Source organism: Tyto alba, unplaced genomic scaffold, assembly GCF_018691265.1.
Source record: "Tyto alba isolate M040663 unplaced genomic scaffold, T.alba_DEE_v4.0 Super-Scaffold_46, whole genome shotgun sequence".
Classification (NCBI taxonomy): domain Eukaryota; kingdom Metazoa; phylum Chordata; class Aves; order Strigiformes; family Tytonidae; genus Tyto; species Tyto alba.
The window spans coordinates 10,911,204-10,929,688 of NW_024881322.1; the positions used below are offsets into that span (position 1 = coordinate 10,911,204).

The window sequence follows — 18,485 nt, forward strand, 5'->3', positions numbered from 1 at the left end:
CCCAAATGTCAGCTCACTCCAGCAGAAGGTTAAGGTCTGAAGTAAAGAGAAGTCCCATACTCCCCGAGGCTCCCTTCATGCCAGACCCCGCTCTTCCACAGTGTGATCACAGCAGTTTCACCACTGAAGGACCCTTCAGCAGGGAGCTGCAGTTATTCCTAAAGCTAGGGATGCATGAACTGTAAGAAAAAGCTTGAAGAATTAATCTGGAGCAAACCACATGGAGGTATCTGTACAGAGACAAGCAGGTCCCTGAAATGAAAGTCAAGCGCTGAAAACTAAGAAATTTGTCATTGCTCGGCTACAGCTGCATTGCCTCAAGGGGTCACACTTTTAGATTTTTAGAACAGGAACACAAGTCAATGCATTTGTGTCTGTACAATCTCAGAGAGTGCTGGGGTGGTATAGTTAAATACTCAGAAATCAAGAAAAGGCAATACAGAAGTAGCCCCTACAACCTTAATTCCAGCGACTTAGGCATATATGAATGAGAAGCAATGTTTAATTACCTAATAATCATATATACTGCAACAGAATTTGCCCTACAAATTGCTGAAGCATCCCCCAGAAGAACTTCTAATCTTCCTATTTCCTGTTGTGAACCACAGGAGGACTTCAAAATAGTTTTTAGCATGACAGCTTATAAAGACTTTACCTCAGCCCTTACACAGGTCTAGACATTCAAGCGCACAGATGAATTGGTATACATTGCTAGCAATTTTCTCCAGATGGATCCTTTGTGAGCTGTGTGAAAAATCCCGTGAGAAGTATGCTAAGTAGGCAAAGTGAATTTCAAAAGATCAAGCCTTGATGAAATCTGCATCTGCTTTTGCTGGGACACATCGAAAGGGCAGTCGTCTTGTCAAAATGTTATCCTGCCCTGGGGAGAGCTGGTGCTTGAAGCCATAAGTTTTTTTTCCTCTTTGTTTGACCATACAAGGAGGAATGTACCTGCCTACATACGTTCTCCTCATACTTGGAAGTCGCACATGTGGGGCTTTTATTAATCATTTAAAGAATGTTCATCTTCGGAAAGAAATAGATTGACACAAAGCATACTGAAAAATAAATGGGCAAAAAAGCTCCACACAAACTTATCAAGTCTTGGGGTCACCCCAAAGCATGGGTATTGAAGATGTTAAGAAATCACCTGCTGGTGAATTGGGATCAGAACAGATTCCACTGTCCCTTCGGAAGCAGCACTGCTCAGCTCTGCTTACGCTCTTGCCTCAGATATGAGAAGAAAAATCCTTATACAGGAAAGCATTTTAAACATGTAAGCAAGTCCTACTGAGCAAGATGGGGCTCACATCGTTGAAATGATTACCTGAACAGGAACAGATGTAAGTATGCACTTTAGTGGCCCAGAGCTCCACTGCAGGGGGAAAAAAAGGATGTGTCTAAGGAGGCAGCTGGTTTTCTCATGAAAGTAGCCAAATTGGGGAAACTATTTGAATAAGCCTTGCCGATTTCACCTTTCCTTCTATCATACAGTGAACGCTCTAAACCTCACAAAATTGTTTCCAAGAAAAAAAAAAAAAAATCTTAAGTACCTTTTAAACAGGATTGAGTGACTGGTACTAGGAAGTCCCCAACATTCATGAAACAAAGACCAGCTCTTGAGGCCAACACAATTCTTCCCAAAGACACCAGCATCCCACGGGCTGTGTTTCTAGCATGTTAGATACAGTGAATTGTAGAAATTACAGGTGCTAAGAGAAACAAGGTTTTTAAAAGGACAGATTCAGTACCTTCTTAATTCTGTTCTTTCTTAGACACTAGAAAACACTTGGATAGCCACTTTTGGAGCAAAGGTAACAATTCAGCTAATATACTGAATCCTGAAAGAGTGCTTTCAGTACCTTCACTGTGCAGCAAGACTAAGGCAGTATCTAAAGCGACTCATAGGCATTCTTAGAAAATGAATATAAAATTATCCCCAGTTTCAAAACCACTGAAAAGACATGATACATGACCTTGACCTCAGGAATTAAATAACAATTTGGAACATTATGGCTTTTGCTCATTTACAGCACAACCAACTATGAAATTATACTCATGACCCCACCTAACTGTTGGGCTGCTATTTTTCACTCTAACAAGCTAGTTCTTAAGATTTTTTTAAAAGAAGTCAACTCTTGTAAATTAAGCAGGTGGTTTTCTGAGAGCTGATTCCTGTAACGGACACCCAAACACTCCCCTCTTCCACACCCAAGAAGCCCTACCGTCCCTGCAAATATCCTTCCCTAGCCAGTAAGCTCTACTGACTTCGCACCAAACAATGGATAGCTGGGAGTCCTTTGGTATTCAGGTATTAAAAAATAAATCTCGTTCCTGAATTGCTAAACAAGAAGATAAATGAGATATTCTTGAATCTACTAAAGCAGAATTTGAAATCAAACACCTGCACAGCAGATTCACCAATATCCAGCCCTGTTTCATCACCAGCATAGCATCTGTGGTGAAGTCCTACCTCTTATCGTGACAGGTCTGTCACTAATACAATACATACAAGAATCAAGCTAGATCACATTTCTGATTATCAAAACTTACTGAGATTTTCAAATTACTACAATATATTATAAAAACTGGGTTATCACTTGTTTCATCTTCAGATTAAACATGCCCAGACCTAAAGATTTTGAAAACCCTGTGACAATGCTGCTGTAAAATGGATATTCAACATAAGTTTTTGACATTCACTTTTGTGCTTAGTGAGCTCAGCATGATTAGAGTTATTACAGCAACTACCGATGTACCTGCACACCACAACATAATGAAAAGAATATGAGAGAAAATGTGTGAGACCATTTAAGGGCTTATCAGAGACAGGTTTTGATTTACCAGAACATGTTTTGTGCCATCGTTCTTCTTGACCCACCTCAGCTGCCTTCTTGGCATGCAGTAGCCACTGCCAAGTGTATTAAAACTTTAAGAAACCTACGAGAAATGAGAAATTCAGGATTTCTTTTCAAAGCAAATGTTGCGATCACTTAGCAAAGCTCCTTGCTGGGATTGCTTCACTGAAATACAACCACTTTGCTCACTGGAGACTCAGGCTTTTTCCCCTCTCATTTTCTCAGTTTCTACTTGATGGATGTGCTGAGTCTGTTCATTTACAGCAGGAAATTCAGGAAAAGAATTCTTGCTGATTAATTATGGCCTACTCAGAAACAGCATTTTACTAGTCAATTAGAAACAACTCTCTAAGGCAAATTGTGTTTCCACGTGCCCACACCTGTTTCTCCAATAAATCATATCATTCTGTATTTACACAATGGGCCATATAATAGCACAAATGAGCTGCCTAGTGCATTTCAAACACCACTGTAAACTCATGTAACATATTAATCAGGACTGAATAGAACGAACAGACAGAAATTGAACTGCGCCCTCCCGCAGGCTTCAAAATCGGTCAGAGAACTGATTTGTTTGAGGACTGAAAAGACTCAGTCCTACCTCCACTGCTCAGCAGACTACGACTCTTAATAAAAATGAATAGCTCTGCACTTCCACTTTCTTCCTTATAATGTAACAAGTAAATATATCAAAGTGGGGGGAAAAAAAGGTACAAGCCACACTTCCTTAACTTTTGTCAGACTGAAGCATACCATGTCACCCTTTGTACCCATTTGGTTAGTCCCAAATTTGCATAGAAGAAATAAAGACCGTGTGAGTAATTACACATTACATTTATTTTTTACGTTTTATAAAACTAAGAAATCTCTTCAGTTTAGTTTGTGAACACTCCATAGATCACTATCAACACATAGACAAAATGGATGAAAGCAGATGAGTCTTTATCACTGTGATGTTTCCACCATGGAATTATAAATATGGTTCACTGCAGACATATGGTATCTCCATGAAATTAGTGGGACCAGTGTGCAGACTCAACAATGCCCTACAGACCCACCGCTATTGCTAGCTGTGTTTCCTAGGAACGAGTTTCTTGCTCCTTATGTTGCAAGGCTGTATTTCTGGCGGTGCCAAAATGAGCCTGACGTAACAAACTCATGGCTTCTCATTGTTATGGAGCTAGCCAGGGGCTTGAACGGCTCCTGACTATTGCTCTGGTGGGCCAGTATGCTGCGACACAGTTCTGGGGTAGAAAAATACAGCTCTTTTCACTCCTGCATTTATTTATTTTTTCACATCCTTTGCCTCTCCTTATCAGAGCACCCTGTACACTGCTCCGTGAGATGAACTGATGACTGATATCACACGTGCTTCACAGATCCTTTCACTGACCAGCTCCCACTGAGCTGGCTGAAAAGCCCCAAGGTGAAGCGAGGTCAGCCACGCTGCTTTGGGATCTGCCAGGCACGCACGGGAGCCGTAAGGAACAGCAGCGTGGTGCGGCGGGGAGAGGTGTCCCCTGAAGCCATGGGGGTAGGGGAAAGAGAGGAGTTCAGGGTAAACCAGCTCTGACTTGTATCTTTAGTCTCCTCGGCAGCTCACCACTATGGAGCAGAAACTTTCTATGATGTGGTACCACTGAAAATTCCATGGAAGGCAGCACTGATGATATGGTGCCCTGAGTGAAGAGCAGAAAATTATTCAGAAGATGTTAATACACCCATGCACCTTGGAGATCACCTTCTCCCTCCATAAAACAAGTCCTATCATCAGAGGCTCGATGTGAGTTATAGCCGAGAGGGTGCAAGAGCATTTGCCTAAGCCAGCACTGCAATACAAATCCTTTGGTGGTAGCTTGGGTATAAAAGGTGCTTTGTAAAACCCGGCTCCGCTCTTTTACACACAAATCACAGGCAAATTCATACTTTTCTGGAACAAAGAACATCAGGAAACCTAATTCAGATTTCTAATTCCTGCATTAGATGATAATCTATTTCACCAAATTACTTTTGCCTTGCGATGTAGCTGCATTTATAATTATTTATTGCCCGTCTCAAGGTTAAGTGAATGAACAGCCTCACTGAGATCCTGTTTAAGCCCTTATTTTTCACAATGTGCTACAAAAGATTAACTGCTTTCTATTTCTCCAATAGAGACAGAATTAAAATTGCCATTTGATACAAACTATTAACGCAGCAATCATTTTGAGGTAGCACATTGCTTCTTATAATTTAATACATTTCCCCTCTTTTGCTTATTCTATAAAGTGGTACTTGGTGACCTTAAAAATTTAATTTGTGGAGGTTCCTTTGTAGGACCTGTAAAAATCCAGTCTTCTGCACTCCTGCAGGCCTGATGAAAGGTAGTTCTCAACAAAGAGCAAACTGGAAATGCAGCATTGTTGAGCAGATGCTATTGAAGATGTTCTCTTACCAGCATGCTACTTGGAAGACTTGAGGACAGTGCTGAAGCACATAATAAATTGTTTTGATAACATAGGCTGACACATAGAATAATGACACATGTACATATATATACGTATAGCCTAAGTATTTGCATGCTCAGAAATGGCTTCCTTTTTTTTTTTTTCTCTTTTATCTCTTAAGTAATGCACAGGGCTAAGGTCTTTCAGAAAGAAATTATTCACAACATGCAAAAAACTGCAGTTATTTACAGGCCAAGTCCACTACTCACTTCTCATGATGGTTGTCGCTTTTCATTCTATAAGCAAATATAAAGAACATCAAGACTGAAGATAATGAGAAATTCAAACTTGCAAAAACATGAATTATTCCAAGCAGTAATATTTAGGAAAGAACACCTAGGCAACCTACATGTATGATCCCAAAAACTACTTATTGTTTTCAGCAATCAGTGGGAACTTTGGGTGCCCAGTGTTTTACAGGTAGTGAATGAATGAACAGCTGCCACAGTGAAAGCTTTTTCTTCCTTTTTCTGATTTACCTAAGCTGTCTAAGAGACTTTGTAGAGATGGACAACAGCCTCAAACTGGACCGCCACCATGGTGCTTACCTTAATATTCTTTTAGCCCTGGATGCAAGCTCCATGGTGGATCCCAGGACTGAAAAATAAAATCTCTTCACATTTATACATACAGTTCTTAGCACAGAGGGCTCTCAAGGCTATCTGTAGCTCCTTGCTATGACTATGGTACAAAAGTCATTATTGCCCAGATTAACCTCTTTTCCTTTCCTTGTTCTTAAGCACTTGTTGTATGACAGTAGTCAACAGACTGTATTTGTTACTAAGACATTAGGATCTTGGGAACTGCATTGAAAATAAAAATTCAATATGTAAAAATACAGAGGGAAAATCCACATTAAAGTAATTCTAATCTCAGCTTGTTCCAGATAAACTGGGGTAAAAGCTTATCTAACTCCCCATTATTCACGTGTAGTTGGGTTAGGGAATCAAAATTCTAAAAAAGCATTGTGTAAAAAGGAATTTCAGTTCAATGTATTGAGTAGTGTGCTTATCTGCCTCTCCATCCCGAAAACAACATTCCTGATGAGGATATAGTCACATCTTGCTACCAGCACATAAACAGAAGCAGAAACAGCAGCTCTGAATAGTATTAACCAACCTCTATTTGTCAGTTCTGGAGGGAATTAACATAAAACAAATTGCATTTACAGCTAGGTCTTTAGACAGGCAGCAAAGTCTGAGTAAAGAATCACCTCTTTCCCTTCTCAGTCTACAATCTATCAGCCACGAAGGAACCCTCACCAGAGTCTGCAGCAAGAAAACCTGCATTTATCCTTATCGTTCATAATGATAAATGCCAGCGATACCCACTGGAAGTGAAACCTCAGCAGGGACTATGTATCACTAGTAATAACAGAAATAATCAAGCTGTTGTTAGAACCAGACACTCGGAGAGCAAATTCAATTTTTTTTAATTTTCTGTCCAATACCAATGACAGCTACCAGCCATCACGCATTACAATTAGCTCATGCTGCAGGAATGTGATCTGCTCTGGTGCATAATGAGTGAGCTGCAATGGAGAGCAGGACCTGGGGAAGAGGTGAAGAACTATTTGGAGAGGTATCGCGTATCCTTGCCTGTTGCTAAGGAAACCAGATCCTTTCTTTGGGAAGACTCAAGGGCTGCCTCCTTCACACACCCACACCATCACCCCTATTTCACTTTCAAACAAACAAAAGAAAAATTAAGACAATTGCTCACTTGGTATATAAATGCATACATTCTATATATCTAAGGTTGGTGAGTCAAAATGAAAATGTCCTTGCAATTGCAGAAGGATGCTGTTTTTGTGGATGGTTTAGGCAAACAATAGCTGACTGTAAAAAAGATTTAATAAAATTCAGGTAAAGGCACTGGGACTGCTTTACATTTCAGGGCTGGTCAGCAGAACACTGCTTCAGTTACTGGGACATCATTCTTGAGTTCCTCTGCCCTAACACTGACCACACGCTGTGGCCCATCTTCCAGGCAGCTTATACTCACACGCATTTTTTTGCCACGTCCCAGTCTAAGGAAGTGTCCCGTTCTATTCAGTTTTACAACTGCAAAGCATGCTTCCATTCTTAAATGCTCAGTGAATAGCAGCTGTAAGGTAAACCCCGCTCCCGTCCCCACCCTCCGCAATGCAGTTATCTGGTGCACATTCCGAGTATTTCTTCAATTACCAGCTTAGACTCAAAAGCCCTCCTGCAATTCTCCATCCCATTGCATGCTTTCAGCTGCAGGAAAGTTACAGAAAGCTGAGCCCCACAGCCTGTAGACCTACTGTGAGCAGCATGCCTGAAGGAGAGCTGGAGATGGCCTCTGCCCCTCCAGAGAGGCCTTCCTTCTAGCATTTCTGTCGATGGTGGGGCTCCAGTAGTTCTAGCAATGGCAGGATGGTATCGGAAAAGAAAAAAATAAAAAAATTCAAAAAAAAATTAGAAAGAAGAAATCTGTCTTTGCTCTCAAGGACTACACTATAAACCTCTCAATTATTCAGAGTTGGAAAATTCCACTGCAAGAAGTGGGAGCACTGTGCAGTGATCCAACACAGAATTAGCAATACAGATGATGTATGACTCTTTTTGGCAAAGAAAAGACAGAAATGTAAAGATTCTTTACAGATATTGTTGAATGCCTTATAGCGCTCCTTACATCTTAGTGCGGCCTCTGCAATTTTCACAAAGGCTACTTTGAAGTCCTATCCACTGCACAATGCTGTTAGAATTTTTTTCTCTGCTTATTCCTGTACATTAACTGACATGATATTAACAGATACTAATTCTCAAAAAAAAAAAAACAAAACAAAAAAAACCCCACACCACAAAAAGCCCAGAACAAAACCCAAACCAAACCAAAACACCCCTGTATTTTAGTGTGAAACCCTAGGAACACTGTCAGAAATGGCTTAGATTTTAATTAGTGCCAATTCACAAAACTTGAGAAGTCTTAAAAGAAAACCACAAATAAATGCCTGTCTTAAGACTCTTAGGGCTGTTGAGCCTACCGGTGTTCTCTTCCCTCAATATTTGCACTCTCTTGGTATGAATGTTGAATAATTAAACAAGTCATTTGAGGAAGAACAAAGCTTTTTGACAAAAGTGATTTTGTCTTTTAATTTTCAGAATCAAGTATGCTGCAGGGAGTGTGAGAGTATTAATTCTGCTATTAATTTAAATTACAGATATTCTGTGAAGCTGAACACTGGGTCAGTACTGGTGCAGTACTATTGCTTAATGTCAGAAGGACAAGATCTAGTTTCTGAGACTAGAAACTTAAAAACTTTTAAGTCCCAGTCCTGGCTCTCTCAGCAAGCTTCTGATAAGTCTTGAATGCAATATTCAGTCACAGAATCCCCCTCCAGCAGTAGGAGAATGAGATCCAGGGTGCAAAACTCTAGGTAGGAAACTCCCTATGGGTAGTTAATAGGAAACACTGAGGAGGTGGATGGGTCTTGGAGCTAATCTTAATCACACATGCTGTGCAATAGCTAAATACCGTAACAGTAAGACCGTAAACTTGCAAAAAAAGAACACAAAAGATAGAATCAGAACTAAGCAAGTTTCTTGTTTATGCCCTTCTTTTTCAGGCACTTAATTCTCTGTTCCTTCACACCTTTAAAGAAAGCACAGTAAGAAGGATGGAGAATGCCCCTGAGCAGCAGAGATCCCAGTGAGCATTTCCCCTGCAGAGCACAGCACGGGTTAAACCCCTCTCGGGCCAAGGCATTCAGGTTTCTCATACCATGGGAGTGCCTAAAGTTGGAATCAGATCATAAAATTAAACGAAAAAAAACCCAAGGGCTGATACTTCTCCAGATATGATTTAGGGAAAAAAGAAAAAAAAAAAAAAATAAATAAAAGCAGCAGCCCAAAGAGCAGTCCCCCAAGTTTGCTACAGGCACAGCCATCAGAAGTCCCTGAGGCAGTCAGGCAGGAGCGGCTCTGAGCCCTGCCCTGAAGATGCTCTTGGTCTGAGACACTCGGTACTGTCCAAATGGAAATGCTTCTAGGTAAAGCTTTGAGTTTCTGGGCAACTTAAACATAAAACAGTTGCACAGAAACTAATAATATCGGTGTGGATCACTTCAAGGTCACAATTTTGAACTGAGTCCTTCTACTACAAACTCCTTCTTGATCTGACCCTACTATTTTATAAAATGCTTTGAAATTTCAAAGCCTTACATCGACATGAATGAAAGCAGCACTACACTTAAATATCTAAAACAGTAGGACTCTGTCCCTCTCGTTCCTGTCAAGACTCTGTAAAAATGTGACACATCCCCCCCTTGTAATGCTTTTCAGGAGCAGCAGAATCTGATGAAAAAAATATAGCATTAAACACAGATGGACACCTTCAGTACAAATCTGTTTCAATAGTGCAGTAAGCAATTACCGTTGGAGAAATAGTTTCTTCAAATAATTAGATACTTAAAAATTGAAGTTGTTTATGTTTATATAAGCACAGAAATTATAGACGGAATTATGCAAACAAATCTATCATGGACCATGAGCTCCTGTCAGGTTGCTAATGAAGGTAGAAAGCAGCAATCTTTCTTTATAAGGTTCTCTAATGACCATGATAACAAACCATTTTTTTTTTTAGTGCTGTACATTTCCCTTCCCCCATTTTTTCCCTCTCAGTATCAGCTTATAGTGACAAATGCTTTCAGAAGACAAAGAGGATGAAAGAGACTCAAAGATAACACTCTTCAATTATGCTGACACCAAAATGATTAAATTAAGCAAAAATTCAGTATTTCATTGTCAATTTGACTCTGATTTCTACCTCAACAAATTTATGGACTCTGTTAAAGTACATTTTGTCTTTGCTTAAAATTTGTTTCAGAGATGCATTAAAGAGACAATTACCTCTTTTGCCTTACTGGAAGCTGTAAAGGCTAATAATACAGTACTCCATCAGAAATATTACCTCTCCTTCAAGACAAACATTTGCTGTTTACAGAAGATCCATGTATACTTATTGAGAAAGGATCCTACATCCAGGCAGTGTTCAGACATATACTTTCCTCACATAACAACTTCCTTTGCCTACTGTACGCAACCAACTATACTGCCTTTAGGAAAAAGCAGAGATTTCCTATGCAATCTGAGCCTTCTTGTGGTATCTGGGCACTGAAAGAGGTTATAAAGGCAACCTTTGTTGATTCCCAAATGTATAAGAAATCCTAAAATCATTACATTAATTGCAGGATTTACGGACCGTCCAGTTAAGCCAAATACCATCTTATTTTCTCTGAAAATATTATAGTGTAAACTTTTGGCAGGAAGATTTTTTTAACCAAATGCTACAGGTCTGAGCTTTAATCTCCTCAAAAGATGATCTTCATTACTGATGCAAAACACACACCACAGATTCATACCAACTGTGCGATAAACTAAGCTAACTGCTTTTTAGAACTAGGCCCAAACAAGAATCTAAATATTATTTTATCCATAAAATTTCTGTTGTGCTCTGAAATTATCTGGAACATGAGGCAGACAGACAACAATGAACCAGACTAGGAAAAAATCATGTAATTTGTTGCAGCTTGTTCATTTGTGAATGGCAGTAAGAACAGTTGCATATCCCAAAGTAATACACATGCACTTATCTACCTCATGTTTATGAAGCATTTTAAAGATGAAAAATCCTTGAAGTGCACAGCACTTTATAATGAAAGAAAATACAGAAAGACTGATATTAAAACCCACATTGGTGATTTCTTCTATCATGATAAAATACAAATCATTACTGATTTATCATCAATATATCTCTATTTTTCTATTCCAGCACAAGAACTAGGATTAAAAGCTTTCTAAACTATCAAGACAGAGATAATTATTGAAGAATGATATACTGATGATGCTAGACATGCAATTTATAGAGCATTGCTCGATGAGAATACAGAAACAACATTTTCTTCTGTGTGATTACAGAACTGGGCATTTCACAGTATCTTAAGTATCTGTTATGGAGTGCAGAAATGACTAATAGCAACATACCCAAATAGTTTGAAAAATGAGCATATGGTTTTGGCAAACAGCTGCCCGAACACACCCTTAGAACCCACCTTCGATGGCCGAAGCATGCCACGGCATGACAGACATGGGCTTAACTGGCAACACTTTGAAAAACTTTGCACTGTGCAGGACTGGACACAAGCATAGTGCAGAAGCAGCATAATGAAGAAGAGCAATGATGGTACGTATCTGAGTGAAATGAAAGTATTGCTGTTTACAGACCATGCTACCATGCTGTCAGATAGAACATTTTGGCTTGAACAGAAACTAATGGTATTTAAATGGCAGAGCTTTTTATAAAATCTTCATGGACAACTCTCTTTGTACCAGGCTTTTGTCAGAAATGGGTCACTTATGTTCATGCAAGCCAGCACTTAAGGAAAAAAAAAATAATAAAAAAGGTAAATAAACACACAAAAAGTTCTCATTCTTCTCTCCAAATGATTTATTGCTGCCAGAGCCCTAATCTGATTTTAGGTGAGCTCATCTTTTTTTTCCTGCCCTGGAGCCATTTTAACTTAATATTGCTTCCTGCCCAGAGCCACAAGAGAGTACAGGCTCCCTTAGCCACCACAGATGCTGTGCTGACATTTTACTTTAGCTGTTTGCTGTAAAAGTCATCAATATCACTCCGCTCCTGAAGAGACCTTTTCTAAGAAAAATGAAAACAAATTGCTGGCATTAGATCAAACTTTGACCTCTGCAGCCCTAAGTGAGGAAAGCAAGATCTAAACTCCTTGCTGCTGCTTTGAAAGCTGCCATAAGCTCCTCCAAGCAGGCAAACTTTTTTATTTTAATAAAACACTTTCTGAGCGGCCAGCCTGAGGCTGCCTCTGTGTTCACGCTGCCGTATGAGACAGACAGACAGACAGCCTGGGCTCTCACGGGCCTGCCGGCACTGCAGCCGTCCTCTCTCCCAGGCAGCAGCAAGTGCTGCAAGGTCTTTGGGGAAACCATTTCAAAAATCATCTTTTCATCTGCCTTCTACCCATCTGTTCCCCCTTCCCATCCTCAATATCCCTGTCTCACCAGTGCTATTGTCCTCTCTACATCTTCATTTTCCTGCCCCTCGTTATCCCTGGCTCCCGCACAACCTGCTCACGTGCTGATGTGAAGCCAAGCCTGCATGGGGAGGCAAACTGCAGTCTGAGACGCTTGCTTGTTGATTGCTGTTTTCCAGTCATGTACAGGTTTCTAGGAAGATTTTAAAAATTTCTTGGTGTTTTTGTGTTTTGCTTTTTAAAAACTGGTTTCTGAAGGAAAAATGAGTGTGATTACTCCGCTAGTTTTTCTCAAACAACCCTCAGAGTAACATTTTGAGTTCATCACCTTAACTTCTGTTACGTTTGATAGAGAGATGAAAGCTGCAAAGACATGACATTTCTAAAGTTTCATAAAAATCAGTGGCTTGAAAGGGGAGAGGCGCATCCCAGCTCACTTGCCCTACTGCCAAAAGGCAGCAGTTGGAGCTGGCGGTTACTTGCCCTGTCTGGGTGCCACCAGTCAATCTGCCGAGGTGGTGAAATGCTGTCTCCTGCCCAGCAGCTACTGGGCATCGAAGAGCAGCCAAAAGAGATGAGGATTTTGCAGTTGGGCTGAGGCTACAAGGCACACGAGGAACAAAATGTGTTTGTGTGTGGAGGCTAATGGTAGGAAAAGCAGCACTGGGCACAGAACTACCTGAAATCATCATTGCACATTTAGTTTTTTGGTTGCTCAGTGCTTACAGTAAACCTCCTGCAATAAATATGTAGCATAAATAATATGCTTTCCTGTACTTTATCTTTTATTTTAGTATAAATTATGTGACATTTTGGAAAGCTAGTTATTTTTCAAATACCAAGGGATGCAGTGGAACATAAATCCGAATGATCCTTATACCATCTCCAAGAAAAGACGTGTAGGAAACTGCAAGCTGCTTCCTGGCACGTCTCACACACTCGGACGACAACTATGGGAAGGATGTATCTGAGCCCAAAGGGATGAACCAGCTTGAGGAATTTGTTCTCAGCCAAGTCTCAAGATCTGAGAATAGCTAAACGCTTAAAATCATTGCCACAGCAGGGAGTCTAAACTGTAGTCACAATGTTTTCATTTTTAAACAAGAGATAAGAATAATGTTTCCAACTGAGCAGGCAGCTGAAAGAGCGAATTGCAGGAAAAGACTGACGTGCTAGAGATTTTACACAAACTCCTTGACTCGTGTTTTCCAAACATGTAAGGAAAATGATGCAGTAAACACAGAAACAAAATTAGCATTTGCATCTCTGCATTGTCTGTACTCAAACATAACAGCTTCCATGCTACAATATATCTTTAAAATTAGGATTTCCTCAAGATCAAACAGCTGGATCTTCTCCAGAACATCACTCAAGTGCTTCAGACCACCTCTTGTGCACTTCATTTACCATAATCTTCACTATGCTATGGATGTAGCATTAAACTGATAAATATGGTTTTATAACAACACAGTAGACCCAGATAATGTCATCTAAGTTGATTTGCACTTAGGTTCAAAGACCTACTATACAGAGATAATAAATTTGGTACCAGACTGTCAGGCAGGAGAAGCTAGAAAAGACAGATGACTTTTGTGCAATATTTCACCCTCCTCTCTCTCAGGAATGTATAAATACTAAAGGACAAAAGCAGACAGTCAGCTACTGCCAACACCGACCAAAACACCACCAATTTTATTAGAACATAAAACAGCTTAAAAAAAAAAAAAAAAAAAAAAAAAAAAGGGGAATCCAATTGCTTAGTTATAGATGTGTCTGCTGTGTCTTTGTTGCCCTGAGCGCCTGAGAGAGTGTGAACAAAATTGCCAGCAGTAACATTACAGAGACAGGTTGACGGGCTAGATGATCCTCTAAGTCTTGTTCACGTCTCATGTCTGGGCTCTTGACTTGCATCTTAAAAGACTTCTCTATCAATGCCTGTGCAGGGAACCTGCTTTGCCATTCAGAAGGGTTTCTGCCAAACCCAGACAGAGCGATGAATGTTTTGTCCTACCTGGCACGTCTGTAATTGCAAGCCCTACCAGGAAACAACACCCCTCCATACACCTTGGAGTTACTGTTTGAGAGACCCTATGAGAGGAGGTGTGCACCAGAGAAACAGACAGACAATCAATAACTTAAAAAAAAAAAAAAATCTCCAAAACCAGCAGAACTGTTTATTCCCTTGAAAGGCAAGGACCCCTTCACAAGCACAACCCCTGCCCTCCCCCAACACGCGCCAGCCCAACTCTGCCTACGTCCCTCTTGCTCTGGTGTTATCAGGAGTGGCGTGACACAGCAGGAAAAGAGACCGGTTCACTGTGAGACCTGCTACTCACTCTCTTACAGTGTAACGGCCCCCCTTCCAGCCGCACATCGCTGCGGGGAGCCGGTCCCGACGGGCGCCAACCCCACGGAGCACCTCGCCGCTCCTCGGGCTCAGGGAGAGCAGAAGGTGCTGAAGCACGACCAGCCCCCTCCTGTGTCACTGCAATCCTGTCTACCGTGTAGAGCCTTTACAAACGTTTGGGGAGTTTGCGTGATGAAGGACAAACCGCAACGGTTGGCTTGCACATGGAATGGGACTGCTCACACCAGTTCCCCCCCCAGCGCTGTCTGTGCCCCGTCCCGTGGAGCACGGACACTGAGGACACGGCACCGCGTGCAGGACTGCAGGGGTGGAGAACTCAACCTCCACTGTCCCACTGCTCAGTGGCTCCAAGCAAAGGGTCTCTCAATTTGGTAATTTTCACCGTATTTTCAGACAGGACAGCGACCAGATTTCTCCTCCGCTGTTTAAATCCGAAATTAAAACGCAACCAATAGGTTCCACCAGCAAAGGCACTGCGAGCAGCTGAAGAAATGAGTAACAGATGTAAATACCTGCTTGCTGTGCAGTCTGTGGGATCTGTTGACTCCGCTGTGCACTGTACTGAACTGAGGCAATGGGTCTGTACTGCTGAGTTGTTGAGGTAGGGTACTGACCAGATGGGTAATAATACACTGGCATCTGCAAAGAAAGAGATCAGAAGCTAACTACAACAGACTCCAAAGCTCAAAGATTCACAACATAAAACAAAATTGGAAGAGGAACAAGAATTCAAGTCAAGTATATTAGTCGTAGCAGTAATCAAAAGGAGAGATTTGCATTGTGTCTCTTCAAGAACTGCTGCTTGCTTTCAGCTTTGCTATCAGTGCTCAAATTTCTTCTCAAAAACTTTAAGAAACAGAAGAAAAATAATTTTAATTGAAAGAGACAAAACCACACAGAATGCATAAAAACCTACATGCTTATACTAAAGAAATCACAGTGAAATATCAAACGCTGCAGAAAAACTGATGCAAACACCACCATCTTCCATATCAACACTATAGATATAGACAGCATGCGAACCATTAAGTGAACTCCAGAGAAAATGGCCAATTCAAAGCAAAGAATGGCCTGGAGTAAAAATATATAGAAGCGAGATAGAGGGAAAGATGGAGTGTGTGTGCCCTTAACACTTGTAAGAAACGATTATTAAATTCACACTTTTGTTTAACAGCTACATCCTTCCTTACAAGAACATTTCCCTGTAAAGCCTCTCTCACACTTGGTGCAATTACAACCACAGTTCAAAAAACAGTCATAGTTGTTTTCTTGCAGAAGCTGAGGTTAGGCACTGAGCCAGCAAGTCTTGCTAGGTGGGCTTCTTTTTTCTATTATTATTGCCATTATAGAGCAACATGTACTACATCACCTTATCACGTAGGTGAACATGGAAGTTTGAGGGTGACTGAGACATTTGAGCTAAACAGTTTTCAACTGACCCTTGGCAAGTTCAAAGCACTCAGTATTTTTCATTTTCAGCTGCAGTGGATACTGTAGGTACCTGGCATAGCCCAGCAGTGTATTGTATCGACAAACTGCAGAGGGACAGAGGCTTGGGAAAACACTGCTTCTCTCATGTCTTCTGCCACATCTGTCAGTATTTCTTTACAAATCGTACATTTTTTTTTCCCTCTGTGTGTAGCATTTATCCTACTCAGACATATGCACAGAGTCATACCAAACGCTTTTGTTTTTTGTTTTTGTTTTTTTTGTTTGTTTGTTTGTTTGTTTGTTTTGGTTTTTTTTGTTGTTTTGTTTTTTTGTTTGTTTTTTTTTTTTTTTTTTCATACAAAATTAAGAACTGTATTTGTCAGTTTTATTTGCATGGAGGAAATGTTCCTGTAACAGCTCATTCAACTTGACCACCCATAAAGCATTAGCAGTGTAAAAGTAACTGCATCCTTTTGTATACTGCTAGGACATCATAGTACAGATCAGAAATTTTACTAGAGACGATGTCAGATGAGAAAGAACAGGCATAGATACAAACGACTAGGCAAGAAGAGGGTATGGATGGCTAATTGGGCAAGCAGAAGACTAATGAAGGGGTAACTGGTGGGAAAAGTATCAGGATCAACAAAACTGGACTTGGGTGTTGTTGAAGTGAAATCCCCCAGACTGACTGTCAGTCAATATCACCTGTCAGTCAAGAGGCTGAATACCCATCCGTTCTTCAAGGTCTATTAATTTTCTCTCAATCAATGGAAATCTCCTCCCCCACTCCACACCCCGCCCCATCCCCTGATAATATCAGCCAGATTCAAACAAATACTAGAAAAACAAGATCATTTTGATTGGAAAACATTGTAAGCTATCCTCCCTCCAGACAATACACCAAGTGACATCTAATGGCTACAGCCTGTCCTTGACTAATTTGTTTTGTTAGACTAAAGTAACTAAAGCAAAATGCCTTTGTAAAATGGACAAAAACATGTTGAATTTGCTTCTCTGCAAGGAAAAGCCACAAGGTATAGGAAAGTTGACCCAAACATTTAAGGTGCCAAAATCATTCTTTAAACATCACAGAAGTGTAAATCATGGACCAGGAAAGTGTGGTGTGATAAACTCATCTTGTGGAAACCTGATGGCTCCCAGCAAGACTCTACAATAGGAGATTTGAAAGAAGTGAGAAGACTAGGTCTAAGTAAAGTCAGTGCAAACAGCTGATCCTGCCTTGGAGCAGGGGAATGGAGTAGACATCCTCTCAAATATTCTTTATTTTCTATTACTGTATTCTACAAATTAAAGAATATTAAACCCCTGTGGAAATACTCTCACTTCTGACAGCAGCTTAATCTCACTTAAAGGATTTAAATTTATTTGATTTACCCTGAACTTCCTCATTTTCCTTGTGCAGACAGGCCCCTAGATATTTGAAAATACACGAGCATATGAGAACAATGTGAATTCTCTCTTGTGGAAAGATTCTATAGGTATTAACTTTAAAACATAGCCTAAAGAATATAGGTTTTGAAATGAGGTTTATAGTTGAACATGCCTAGCACAAAAAATATACATACACTGAAGCAGAGTAATTTGGAAACATGTATTTATTTTTACCACACAAGGAACGCTTTAGAGTTAGTCAAAGAGTTTTCTCCCTTTCTCTCATTTTCTCAACTCATTGGAATACATTGGTTATATACTTCACTTACAAGCTTATCAGAGTGCAATTTATCAGTCTGAAAAATACTAGTAGTAAGAGTATTGAGTAAAAAAAAAAATCATTTCACTTAGAAAGATTCATGGATGAATTTGCTAGTTATCACATACACATGACTTGCAAGAAGAGGTTTGGTTTTTGGTGTTGCTTTTGTTTTTTCATTAGTTGGGTTTTTTGGTTTGTTTTTTTGTTTTGGTTTTTTTTTTTTTTTTTTTTTTTAATGAGATCAGACATTAAAAGATGGGCTTGGTGTAAAATACAGACATGGATAAAATAGGTCTTTTGTGGTTGAGGTTTTTGGAAGGATCCATTTTAATTTATCTTGAGTACAACTCTGCATCAGTAGTTGAAACATATAATTTGTTGTTTCTGATATTACTTTAGTGATCAGTGGAATCAGATGGATCAGAGAGAACAAGTATCACATTGTCTACTCTGACACTCTTGAATTTTTTAGTTTCTCACTATATCAGTGTTACTAACACATTTGCTTATGTGCTCTTAAACAAAAAACATTAAATTTCTGTAGCAGCCTACTGACATGCCAAACTGTACTTGAAGTGCTTTCCCATGTTAATGCACA

General features: G+C 40.1%; 1 protein-coding gene across 18 annotated transcripts in view; it reads right to left on the minus strand.

Moving 5' to 3' along the window:
• Positions 1 to 18,485, minus strand: part of ARPP21 (cAMP regulated phosphoprotein 21) — a 146,218-nt gene that overhangs the window by 24,837 nt on the left and 102,896 nt on the right. For all 18 annotated transcript variants that reach the window (XM_032997218.2, XM_032997226.2, XM_042806364.1 and 15 more), the window contains one exon: positions 15,252 to 15,378. In XM_032997218.2, coding sequence (XP_032853109.1) covers positions 15,252 to 15,378 — 127 coding nt within the window. The remainder of the gene's footprint in view (positions 1 to 15,251; positions 15,379 to 18,485) is intronic.